This window comes from Tauraco erythrolophus, chromosome 19 (assembly GCF_009769465.1).
Source record: "Tauraco erythrolophus isolate bTauEry1 chromosome 19, bTauEry1.pri, whole genome shotgun sequence".
Taxonomy (NCBI): Eukaryota; Metazoa; Chordata; class Aves; order Musophagiformes; family Musophagidae; genus Tauraco; species Tauraco erythrolophus.
Genome location: NC_141483.1, coordinates 1,580,607 through 1,592,201, shown reverse-complemented (window position 1 = coordinate 1,592,201; position 11,595 = coordinate 1,580,607). Strand labels below are relative to the sequence as shown.

The following is an 11,595-nucleotide window of genomic DNA, read 5'->3' as shown; positions in this document are numbered from 1 at the left end:
GTATTCCGAGAGTGCCAGCCCCCCGGAAGAGCAAAAGCCCTTCTCTCTGGTCAGCCCCCATCTTTCCAGGCTCTTTGGGAAGGGCAGGGCAGGGGAGACGAGGAGCAGGTGTCGCCCCCTGTGTCCAAGAGCAGCTGGAGTGCACGGAGCGCTGCCTGCGCATGGGCCGGGAGCTGACCAGTTGTTGTTGTAAAGGAGCTGCTGGTTGCCCAGTATCATGGATGGTCAACAGAGCGGGGGAATTTTGGAAAAGAGTCCGTTTGGATGTGCCCTGGCACATTGGAATGATACTGGGGGTGCCCCGGGAGGAAACGTAAACAAGACAACTTTAGTCAAATATGTAACCAGTGGTGGCCGTTGTATAAACTGGAAGATGAGGAAAAATGGCAGAATGACAACATTTGTAATGGAATCATATTGATAATACATCATCTAACGCTTCTAATACTTATAATGGAATCCTGGTACTTGATTGCAATCGATGCTGTTTCCCAGAAGAAAAGATAAATGGGATGAGGTGGGATACGCTGGTATGTTTTCACAAAGGGAAGGGGACATGTGGGTTGAGATAAGAAGAATTCAGTAATATATAAAATAACGTAAATTATAGATGAATAGACATATCTCAATCCCATGAGAATTACGATACTCGATGCCTTTCCTGCCCGCTGTGGGCCGCGTGCCGCTGCACACCTGAGCCTCCTGCTCGGCCCCCCTCGAGCCAAGAGAGAGACACAACACCCCCCTCTCCTCTCACGGCACCGGATCGCCGCGTCCCCGCACACACCCTGCTCCCTCGCTATTCCAGGAGCCCCCCAGCCCTCCTGGGCTCCCCCGGCCCCGGGGGCCGCTCTGCCGCTCCCCCGCCAGCCCCGGCCCGGCCCGCGGCCCCGGCACAGCCACAGGCCCTCGCAGCCCTGCAGCCCACACGCCTGCTGCCGCCACCCCGGCCTCATGGCGCACCTCCTGGGCCACCCCGCCTGCATGGACAGCCTGCGGGCCGACCTCCGCGACCTGCAGGCGGCCATCGCCCACGTCTCCTCCCACGCCGGGGCCGTGCGCTTCCCCTCCTGGAAGTTCCCCAACCAGGTCTCCAGCGACCTCGACCTGCCGGCCTTGCTCCACTACTACAGCTACACCGACGACGACCCCCAGTTCTCCCAGCACTGCCACGTGGTGCTGCTCGAGCTGCTCATAGACAGGCGAGAAGGCAAAGCCAGCCCCAACTGCCCCGTCCCTGCACAAATAGTGGCCACAAAGGAGCAGAACGAGCTGCTGCTCTGCCCAACACCCAGGAGCTCAGGGCGGGGGTCCCGGCAATGGCCCTTGCCTCACCCCCCCACGATCTGGCCACGGTCCTTCTCGGGGACGCCCTGTGACACGCGCCGTGGCCGTGCCTGATGCGCTCCTGGCTCACGGCCCTCCGAGCGCCGACCTGTGTGTCGCACAGCACACATCTGTCCCACGCTGTCCCCTCCCGCCCGAATCCCTTCCCTCCTCTAACCACCGCTCCCAGCTCTGCCGCTGGATCCATCCTCCTCCAGGCATCCAAGCAGCACCTCGGCATGGGGGACCTTGGCTGCCCTTAGTGCTTGCAAAAACATTCTTCTCCGGCCAACACGCTGGCCCTGCAGCTCTGCCGACCCCACTTTGTGGGGCCGAGCTGGCCCAAAGCAGTGAAGTAACTGGGGGTCATAACGCTACACCGCTCCCCTGCATTCACTTGCTTTTTCCCCAAAACGATCCCTTTCGTGTCACAGTCTCACGAGAATTCATCTGGCATAACCAGGAGACAGCACGGGAGGTGGGAACGAAGGGATGCTCCCAACAAGGGGAGCCAGGGAGCAGGTTCCACTGCCAAGGCTCCCCACCAGGAACCCACGGCTCCGGTAGCAACGCCTAGAAATCTGCCTGGCAGCTGGTGAAGATTCTGTTCTCCCGTCAGGCAGCGGGAACAGGAAGCAAATCCACATTGCTCGTTAACCATGTGCTTCGCTTGTAACGGAGCACAGGAAACAGGAACCCGAGCGCTTGGCAGCTGTCCTGCTCCAACCTCTGGCAACATCTCTCCTCCCAAGAGAAGGGCTCGCTGCCCTCATAGCCCCCTGGCTGCACTAACGTCCCGTCCCCACGCTCCACACCGCTGTATTTGGGATCTGAGGGATCGTTTGCAGCCGAGGCTTTGACCTGGGCCTTGGCTTTGTCCTGTGCTCTCTCCACCAGAGGGCGGCTTGCGGGAAGGAGAGCCCCCGCTCGGCAATCCAATTCCCAGGCTGGGAAAGCAAAGAAGGAGCGCCCGAAACACGGCTCGCCTGACCTTCTGGGGTCGAGAAGTTCCACAGAAGTTGCCCGGTGCACTTCTCAGAGCCCCTCTATGAGTGTCCCTGCGCCCGACAGCCACGCCTTGGGCAGCTCCCTGCCCAGGGCTGCCTGCAGCACGGCCAAGAGCAGCCGCAGCGCCCACACGCAGACAACTGGGTCGACACTGGGACCCTGCGACACCTGCGCCAGCGCCCAGGCCGGCCTGCGCAAGGTCGGCGAAGCCATCGCCAGCGTCTGCCAGAGCCAGAACATCCCTCGGCTCTGCGCAGGTTCCAGGAGACGGTGGAGGAGGGCGCAGGGAGAAGGACCCTCTCTGCAAACGACATGAGATATTGGGTCTCAGAGCAGAGCAGGGACCTCTCCCGCCTCAGCAAACACCTGCAGATGCTGCTGCAGCAGGTCAACCCTCTGAAGTCCCAGCTGGAGGAGTCGGAGAAACAGAAGGACGAGGTGCTCTGGTCTGTGTTTTGTTTCTGTTCTAGAAGACTGCTGCTGCTGCTGCTTCAGACCTTCACGGGCTCACAGCGAGTCTCCGGTCACCGTGGCACACCTGTGTGCGCTCCAACCAGCCCCGGCTTCAGTCTCAGTCTCTGCAGCTCCCTTGGCTCGTCCTATCCAACAAGACAGTAGAAATCCAGCGTTCAACTCCCCTGCCCTTCCGCAGCCATGCGAAGGGTAGCCCAGCAGCCCCGCCAGCTCCGGCCCCAGCCCCGCCACAGCTGCTACCCACCACACCTGTGGGGCAAAGGGGCTCAGGACGCCCCACTGAGCCTGGGAACGGCCCCGAGTCAGGCTCTGCCCACCCTGCCGCATCCACCGGCAAAGAGGAAACAAAACCAACAGACTCAGAAACATGACAACAAGCAGGGAGAGGGTGCAGCCGGGCCAGGCTCTCCCTGCCTCCAGCCTCTAGGCTCCCACCCCGTCACACCCAGGGCTGACGGAGCCGACACCACTGGCCGCAGTGTCTGGAGCTGCACAGGCATCAGCACTGCGAGCGGAGGCAGGAAAATCCCCGGAAAGACGAGATGACACCAGTGTTGTTACCTGGCTCCAGCTGACAGTCTTTGTCCATAGAAGAGTAAAGAGTTCCCACCACAGGTATGGCTGGTAATTGATGACTCCTCCCCTGGCTGCTCTTCTGGCTGGAAAAAAAAAAGGGATTAGAAGGCTGTCTGCACACCCCTGAAGAACATAACAGGATGACCATCCTTGAAGCTGCCAGAAGTGATTACTTGGGAGATTCCCTACCAAGAACCGGCTGTCCTTGAAGGCAACATCCCAGAAAACAGAGAAACTTTGTTTTTCTGAATTGTGACCATGTGCAGCAGTGAGTGGGGAAAAGGCCATTCCGGCAGGAGGAGATGGCGACCAGCGACTCACGGGCCACCTGCCCTGAACGTACCCCAGACCCAAAAGAAAGGGAGGAGGAAGAGGACCGAGCAGGCGAAGTAACTGACGCGTAAAGCAGAGAGAAGCAACCCATTCTTGAGGAGAGCAGCAAGGAACACGTAGACGTGCCACGAGCACACACGAGCACAGCGTGGAACAAGTTTCCACCCAGGGCCGGGGCCCACGCTCGGGGGAGACACCCCCGTGCGCCCGGCGCCGCCATACAGCACCGCTGCAAACGCTGTCGGACAGTTTCCGCGCGGATTTTCGGTGCCCAAGGGCCGCGGCCGTACCCCCGCGGGCAGCCCCGCCCGCCCCCGCAGCCGCCGGCGGAGGAACGGGCCGCTGCGGCCGCTGCCGCCGGGACCCCGCGGCCAAGCCCGGGCCGGACCCGCAGCCCCGCCCGAGCCGCGAGCGGCGGGGCGGGGGCAGAAGCGGGGCCCACCAGAGCCCCCCGAGCCCCTTGTCCCCGGGCCGCGGCCGCGCTCGGGCCCGGCGCCGGAACACCCCGCGCTCCCCCGCCGCAGCGCGGCCGCCCCCCCGCGCCCGCTGCCGCCCGCGCCCCGCACCGGTTTGCTCTCGGCGGGGGGCGCGGGCTGCGCCGGAGGCACGGCTTGCACGGGCCCGGCCGGCATGGCGCTCCCTCGGGGCGGCGCGGAACCGAGCGGCAGCGGCACCGGAGGCGCCCGGACACCGACGAAATGGCGGCCGAGCGGCACGAGCTGCGCATGCGCGGCGGAAGGGACGGAGCAGCCGCACGCGCAGAACGCGACCACGCACGGGGGGGGGTGCGCCTGCGGGTGCGGCAGAGCGCATGCGCGGGGGAAGTGCTGTGAGCGCGCCGAAGGGCGGGGCGACACCCAGAGGGGGAGGGCGGGAGGAGCGTCCTGGGGCGGCTGGGGGCGGGGCCTCCGGGGGAGCGGGCGTCGAGGGGCGGGGCCTCCATTGGCTGTTGGCCCCGGGGGGCGGAGCCGCCATTGGCTGTTGGGCCCAGGGGGCGGAGCCTCCATAGGCCGTTGCCCCCCCGGGGGGCGGGGCCTCCGAGCCGTTGGCGCCGGCCGCGTGCCCCGGCCGTTGCCACAGCAGCCGGCGACAGCGCTGACAGCGCCGCGCAGGCGGGAGGCTCCGGATCGCCAAGTCCCCGCACAAACCCACTCGCCCCGCTCCACCGGGAGACCCCGGCCCTCCGGGGGCCGCTCTGCCGCTCCCCCGCCAGCCCCGGCCCGGCCCCGCGGCCCCGGCACAGCCACAGGCCCTCGCAGCCCGCAGCCCACACGCCTGCTGCCGCCACCCCGGCCTCATGGCGCACCTCCTGGGCCACCCCGCCTGCATGGACAGCCTGCGGGCCGACCTCCGCGACCTGCAGGCGGCCATCGCCCACGTCTCCTCCCACGCCGGGGCCGTGCGCTTCCCCTCCTGGAAGTTCCCCAACCAGGTCTCCAGCGACCTCGACCTGCCGGCCTTGCTCCACTACTACAGCTACACCGACGACGACCCCCAGTTCTCCCAGCACTGCCACGTGGTGCTGCTCGAGCTGCTCATAGACAGGTGAGAAGGCAAAGCCAGCCCCAACCGCCCCGTCAACAGAAGCTCGGCTGCCACAGCGGCTCCTTCCCCCACAGCGAAGGGGACGCTTGTCTGTCCAGCCTGTCCCATGCAGCCCGGGGTTTCGGAGCCCGTTTTCCCCCACGGGTTTCCACCAGCAGCCCTGTGCCGGCACCTCGGCCTCAAGGTCCACAAAACTCCTTTTCCCGCTCACAGCTCAGGGCTACCGGCACAAATACTGGCCACAAAGGAGCAGAACGAGCTGCTGCTCTGCCTGGGAACCGAGGGCACCTGGGCAGATCGGGACGGGCTCCTCACATTGCCCCCAAATCCTTGGAAACACTCACACACGGCTGCACCGCCAGGCCTGGGAGGCAAAAGCGCCTGTTGCACTCTGGGTGAAATACAGACGACTGCCCTGGAAAAGATGAGCCCTTCCCATGGAGCTCTTGGCCCTGGCAATATCTGCCCCCTTTTGCCAAACTCGCTTTGTCCAGGGGACGGGGACAACCTCCTGAACTGGGCACGGGCCCTTCCGGCTCCCCGCGCGGTTCAACGCCCAGGGCCCTTTTTCCCGTTCCAAACCCTCCGTTGCTCTAAGCCGTGTTTCGTTTCTGCCCAAGAAGACTGCTGCTGCTGCTTCAGACCTTCACGGGCTACGCAGAAAACCTGCTCAACGAGCAAAGCGTCCGCCCGCCGCAGGCAGTGGGACCCTGCATGTCCGCGGGGCTGACGGCGAAGAGCTTCTGGAGCAGCATGCTGAAACTGGGAGCCCTCTACCAGCAGCTCCGCGCCGAGGTGGGACATTTGGGGGCCCCGACACCCCAGGAGCTCAGGGCGGGGGTCCCAGGCAATGGCCCTTGCCTCACCCCCCACGATCTGGCCACGGTCCTCCTCGGGGACGCCCTGTGACACGCGCCGTGGCCGTGCCTGATGCGCTCCTGGCTCACGGCCCTCCGAGCGCCGACCTGTGTGTCGCACAGCACACATCTGTCCCACGCTGTCCCCTCCCGCCCGAATCCCTTCCCTCCTCTAACCACCGCTCCCAGCTCTGCCGCTGGATCCATCCCACGCTCCACACCGCTGTATTTGGGATCTGAGGGATCGTTTGCAGCCGAGGCTTTGACCTGGGCCTTGGCTTTGTCCTGTGCTCTCTCCACCAGAAGGCGGCTTGCGGGAAGGAGAGCCCCGCTCGGCAATCCAATTCCCAGGCTGGGAAAGCAAAGAAGGAGCGCCCGAAACACGGCTCGCCTGACCTTCTGGGGTCGAGAAGTTCCACAGAAGTTGCCCGGTGCGCTTCTCGGAGCCCCTCCATGAGTGTCCGTGCACCCAACAGCGACACCTCGGTCAGCTCCCTGCCCAGGGCTGCCTGCAGCACGGCCAAGAGCAGCCGCAGCGCCCACACGCAGACAACTGGGTCGACACTGGGACCCTGCGACACCTGCGCCAGCGCCCAGGCCGGCCTGCGCAAGGTCGGCGAAGCCATCGCCAGCGTCTGCCAGAGCCAGAACATCCCCTCGGCTCTGCGCAGGTTCCAGGAGACGGTGGAGGAGGGCGCAGGGAGAAGGACCCTCTCTGCAAACGACATGAGATATTGGGTCTCAGAGCAGAGCAGGGACCTCTCCCGCCTCAGCAAACACCTGCAGATGCTGCTGCAGCAGGTCAACCCTCTGAAGTCTCAGCTGGAGGAGTCGGAGAAACAGAAGGTCGAGCTGCAGAAAAAGGTCGAGGACTTTCGCCAGTTGCTGCGGGCGGAGAAGGAGACCCAAGCGAGGCAGAGGAAGGAGGCTGAGCGGACCCTGGAGGTGAAGAGCAAAGAGTATTCAGAGGCCATAGCCAGGCTGAAGCAAGACAAGGACAAGCTGCAGAGAGGTACAGTGCTGTTCCCAGCATCCCCTCCCAGGCCCGTGGGTATTTGCAGGAGAAGCACGGAGTCCCTGCTCAATCTTGATCCCGCTGCCATCGCCAGCAGGGCTTTTGCCGCAGACTGGGATGTGCGCCGGGGCTGTTCCCCACTGGGACACTAACCCTAGGCAGCAGGAGCTGGTGCTCCACGTCCGGTCGCTGCCTTCTCCCTGCTGGAACAATCACTGGATGACAAACGCTTTGGTGCGGCCATTTGCTGCCTCCTTGGCTTTGGGTTTTTTGAGGAGCTGTTGGATCAGTGGAGTTTTCCTGCTGCTTTAGGAGCTGCTCTGCAGGAAGAGCGACTCTCCGCCTTACAGGAAGAGCTGGCTGCGAAGCAGGCTGCTGTGCAGGAGCTGGGTAAGGACACCTGGGGCTCAGCCAGCGGCACATCTCTGCCCCAGCCTGGCTCCCACCTCCCCAGTGCTTTCCCCAGCCCCGTAACTCCTGGCTCCCCCAGAATCGGTGGGGTAGAGTGCTGCTGGGAATGGGGGGACGACGAGCCGCCTTCCTTGCGGTACCCAACCATCGCCCATCACCAGAATGGGGTGCTGCTGGTGCTTGCTGGTGGGGATTCAGGGGGTCGCAGCCCTCCCATCAGCCCTGCCTCCCCCTGGCCAGGGCCCGGGGAGGGTGCGGGGCCCCTTCAAACCACCTCCTCTGGGAGCTTCTCCCCCCTTCCTGCCCAGCCTGCGCCAAAGGTGCTGTGTCTCCCCAGAGGCCACCAAGACGAACTTGCTGGAGGAGATGAGGACAACCATGGTGGCCAGGAGCCAGCTGCTGGAGCTGGAGGAGAAAGTGCAGCTTCTTAGCAGACAGCGGGAGAGCCTGGAGCAGGAGCTGAGCACCACCCGCACCGAGCTGGAGAAGGAGAAGGCCAGAGTGGAGAGCATCCTGAGGCACCAGGAGGTATGGCCGGGCCTGCTCTCCCCTGCTCTGCCGCCCCGCGGCGTGCCGTGGGAGCGGGCTGAGCTCGTGGGTGCTGCTGCCCGACGGAAGGGTGGTGGTGAGCGGGTGCAGCAGCAGCCCCATGCAGGCTCCTGCCCTGGACAGTCCCTGCAGGCCAAGCAGAGGGCCCTGACGCAGCACCTCGACAGCCTGGACCAGGAGCGCGCGGAGCTGCACGCCAGCCTGGGAGAGGCCGAGGAGGACAAGGCCAGGCTGGCGGCGCAGCTGGAGGAGAGCCGGCAGCAGAGCGGGCAGCAGCGCCGGGCGCAGCAGGTACTGGCAGCCAGCACGGATCGGGGGGGACGGGAGTGGGGCTCCTGGGGTGGGGGAGCAGCTGCTGAGGGACACAGCTGGACCGGGGGTGGCAGGAGCCACGCGCTGCCCCGTCCCTGCGGCAAAAAGACTCCACTCCACGGTTCAACCAACCATTTATTGCCGCATTGATTGCGAGTCACACCAAGAACACGCGGTTCCAACACACAAGGGGGTCACAGCCCCCACACAAGGCATTCCCGCAGCACACCACGGCAGCACACAAGCGCGCGGGGATACGGCACCCGTGGTTACACACTTCAAGCACGCGGGATATTCACTGCCCCCTGCAGCTAAGGGCTCTCGACCCCAGGGGAGTGACCTTGGCCGGCGTCCCCATCAAGGGGGGAATCTCCTCCCAGGCCAGCTGGGGAGTTGGAGAAGCGACCCCCACGTCCCAACCGGAGTCTGAGGGGTTCCAGCCCCTGATTTACGCTGCAGAACTCGGTGCAGGGCTTGGCCCGAGGAGATCTTTGGTGGTGCGTGCCGGAGTTTGCCCCTTCTCTTTCCTGATCCATCTTACTCCATCGGGCAACTGGAGAGCGGTGGCACTGAGACTCGGGGCAGGTTCTTTGCTGAGGGATTTTGAGGCTCAGCCCAAGTTTGGCTCCTTCGAACGCCGCGGCACGGCTTTGGGCATTGGAGGGGCATCAGCCACCTCAGGGCTGGGCTGTCGCCACGGCTCCCCATGGGCCGTCTCTGCAGAGCCAGGGCCTCACGGCCACGCACGGCTGGGGGACTTTCCCCCCCTCCGGGGGTCACCTGTGCACTGGGCAACGTAAAGTTTAACACCTGTGGGCCGGAAGATCCATCCCGTCCCCCACTGCACACCAGCCTGGGAGAGGCCGAGGAGGACAAGGCCAGGCTGGCAGCGCAGCTGGAGGAGAGCCGGGAGCAGAGCGGGCAGCAGCGCCGGACGCAGCAGGTCAGCGCGGGCAGCCAGCACGGATCGGGGGGGACGGCAGTGGGGCTCCCGGGGCGGGGGAGCAGCTGCTGTGGGACACAGCTGGGCCACAGGGGTGGCAGGAGCCACGCGCTGCCCCGATTCCCACCTGGAGCGGACCTGGTGCGACGTTGCCACGTGGCCATCACCTCCCGAGAGCCCCTGGGGAAGATCCCTCTCCCTCGGCCCCGCGGCAGAACAGTCTCTGCTGCTTTTCCCCACGGCCGAGCCCGAGGGAGCAGCAGGAAGCGACTCCTCAGGCTGCTCCCGCGTGTCCAGCCTGCCTGGACTGCCCAGTCGGGGCTGTTGCTTCCAGCTCACGCAGGGAGCTCCCAGTCCAGACCCTGCCCGTTGGCACTGGCCCCTTCCCACTGCCATGGGACACCCTTCTCCCGTCAGGAAAGGGAGGGAGCTTTCCTTAGGGGGGCGGGCGGGGGGGTGTGAGGACTCCCGTGGGACTCCCCCGGACTGCACCAGCTCGGGACCTCACCCCCTCTCTGCTGCGCCACACAGGAGCGACTGGACGCGCTGCAGCGGGAGAAGCTGAGCCTGGAGCAGTCCGTCTCGCAGCTGCAGGCGGACGTCTCCAGGCTGCAGGAGCAGGCGCAGGAGCTGAAGGAGCGGGAGAGGCTCCTGGTGTTATTCCCCGAACTCCACGTCCCCACCGAGACGCAGCTGCAGAGTAAGGCAGCGGCAGCGGCGCCCGCTTTCCCCGGGGCGGGCGTGTGCTCTGGGGTGCCCAGAGCTCGCGGGGGATCCTGCCGGCCCCGCACGCGCCAGCAGCGCTTGCCCAGCACCCTCTGTCCTCCGGCAGCAGCGGGATCTGCTTTGGCTCCTGCCGCAAGGACAGCGTATTTGCTTTGCAGGCACCGGGAACGTGGCGGAGGACATGGAGAAGCAGGTCCAGGCCAACAACATCCGCATCCACGTGATGGAGCAGGAGAACGCGCGGCTCACATCTGCACTGGCCGAGCTGAAGGCGGCTGCTGACCGGGGCGTCCTGAAGATGAGGAGGCTGCACCCAAGCCAGGGCGAGCTGGGTGCCACGGGGCAGACGGATGCACGCGCCAGCGGGGCTGCTGCATAGCCCGAGACCACCCCACAGTCCCTGTCCCACACCCGGGCACCGCTCCCCTGCGTGTGCACGCATGCAGAGAAGGTTCTGGGGAGCACAAGGCCCGGCGACATCGTGCGCCACGGCCCCTGCCACGCAGCAGCTGCTTCTTCCCCAGCTGCTGCCGGGCCGAACTGGGCACAGCCACTTCCAGGAGGGCATGAAGCCGGGCACGGACTGGGATCCTTCGCCATCTAAGGGCCTCTCCCAGTTCAACTGCAAGACAAGTAAAGGCCACACAGCCCCTCGCTTACCCTCCCTCTTCCCTGGGGAACGGCAGAGAGACGCGAGATGGAAAAGGGAAGGGGACATGTGGGTCGAGATAAGAAGAATTCAGTAATATCTAAAATAATGTAAATTATAGATGAGAGTTGTATTCCGAGAGTGCCAGCCCCCCGGAAGAGCAAAAGCCCTTCTCTCTGGTCAGCCCCCATCTTTCCAGGCTCTTTGGGAAGGGCAGGGCAGGGGAGACGAGGAGCAGGTGTCGCCCCCTGTGTCCAAGAGCAGCTGGAGTGCACGGAGCGCTGCCTGCGCATGGGCCGGGAGCTGACCAGTTGTTGTTGTAAAGGAGCTGCTGGTTGCCCAGTATCATGGATGGTCAACAGAGCGGGGGAATTTGGAAAAGAGTCCGTTTGGATGTGCCCTGGCACATTGGAATGATACTGGGGGTGCCCCGGGAGGAAACGTAAACAAGACAACTTTAGTCAAATATTGTAACCAGTGGTGGCCGTTGTATAAACTGGAAGATGAGGAAAAATGGCAGAATGACAACATTTGTAATGGAATCATATTGATAATACATCATCTAACGCTTCTAATACTTATAATGGAATCCTGGTACTTGATTGCAATCGATGCTGTTTCCCAGAAGAAAAGATAAATGGGATGAGGTGGGATACGCTGGTATGTTTTCACAAAGGGAAGGGGACATGTGGGTTGAGATAAGAAGAATTCAGTAATATATAAAATAACGTAAATTATAGATGAATAGACATATCTCAATCCCATGAGAATTACGATACTCGATGCCTTTCCTGCCCGCTGTGGGCCGCGTGCCGCTGCACACCTGAGCCTCCTGCTCGGCCCCCCTCGAGCCAAGAGAGAGACACAACAC

General features: G+C 64.0%; 2 protein-coding genes, 1 long non-coding RNA gene and 1 pseudogene across 3 annotated transcripts; 3 read left to right on the top strand and 1 right to left on the bottom strand.

The window, feature by feature from the left end:
• The first annotated feature begins 954 nt into the window (after nucleotides 1-954).
• LOC147527391 (coiled-coil domain-containing protein 157-like) lies at nucleotides 955-1,401 on the top strand. The gene has a single exon (XM_086623713.1). It carries the CDS (start codon nucleotides 955-957, stop codon nucleotides 1,399-1,401), a length of 447 nt encoding a protein of 148 aa, XP_086479839.1.
• A 1,179-nt stretch (nucleotides 1,402-2,580) lies between these two features.
• On the bottom strand, nucleotides 2,581-4,331 carry LOC147527390 (uncharacterized). Its single transcript, XR_015222720.1, has 3 exons — nucleotides 4,284-4,331; nucleotides 3,370-3,455; nucleotides 2,581-2,933 (listed from the first exon to the last, which is right to left on the bottom strand). It is a non-coding gene; the product is annotated as an uncharacterized LOC147527390 (long non-coding RNA).
• Nucleotides 4,332-5,014: 683 nt separating this feature from the next.
• On the top strand, nucleotides 5,015-5,288 carry LOC147527389 (coiled-coil domain-containing protein 157 pseudogene; annotated as a pseudogene).
• Nucleotides 5,289-6,362: 1,074 nt separating this feature from the next.
• LOC147527388 (coiled-coil domain-containing protein 157-like) lies at nucleotides 6,363-10,454 on the top strand. The gene is made up of 6 exons (XM_086623712.1): nucleotides 6,363-7,131; nucleotides 7,447-7,524; nucleotides 7,883-8,073; nucleotides 8,218-8,385; nucleotides 9,881-10,067; nucleotides 10,207-10,454. Exons 1-6 carry the CDS (start codon nucleotides 6,573-6,575, stop codon nucleotides 10,452-10,454), a joined length of 1,431 nt encoding a protein of 476 aa, XP_086479838.1. The 5' UTR covers nucleotides 6,363-6,572.
• The last annotated feature ends 1,141 nt before the right edge of the window (nucleotides 10,455-11,595 follow it).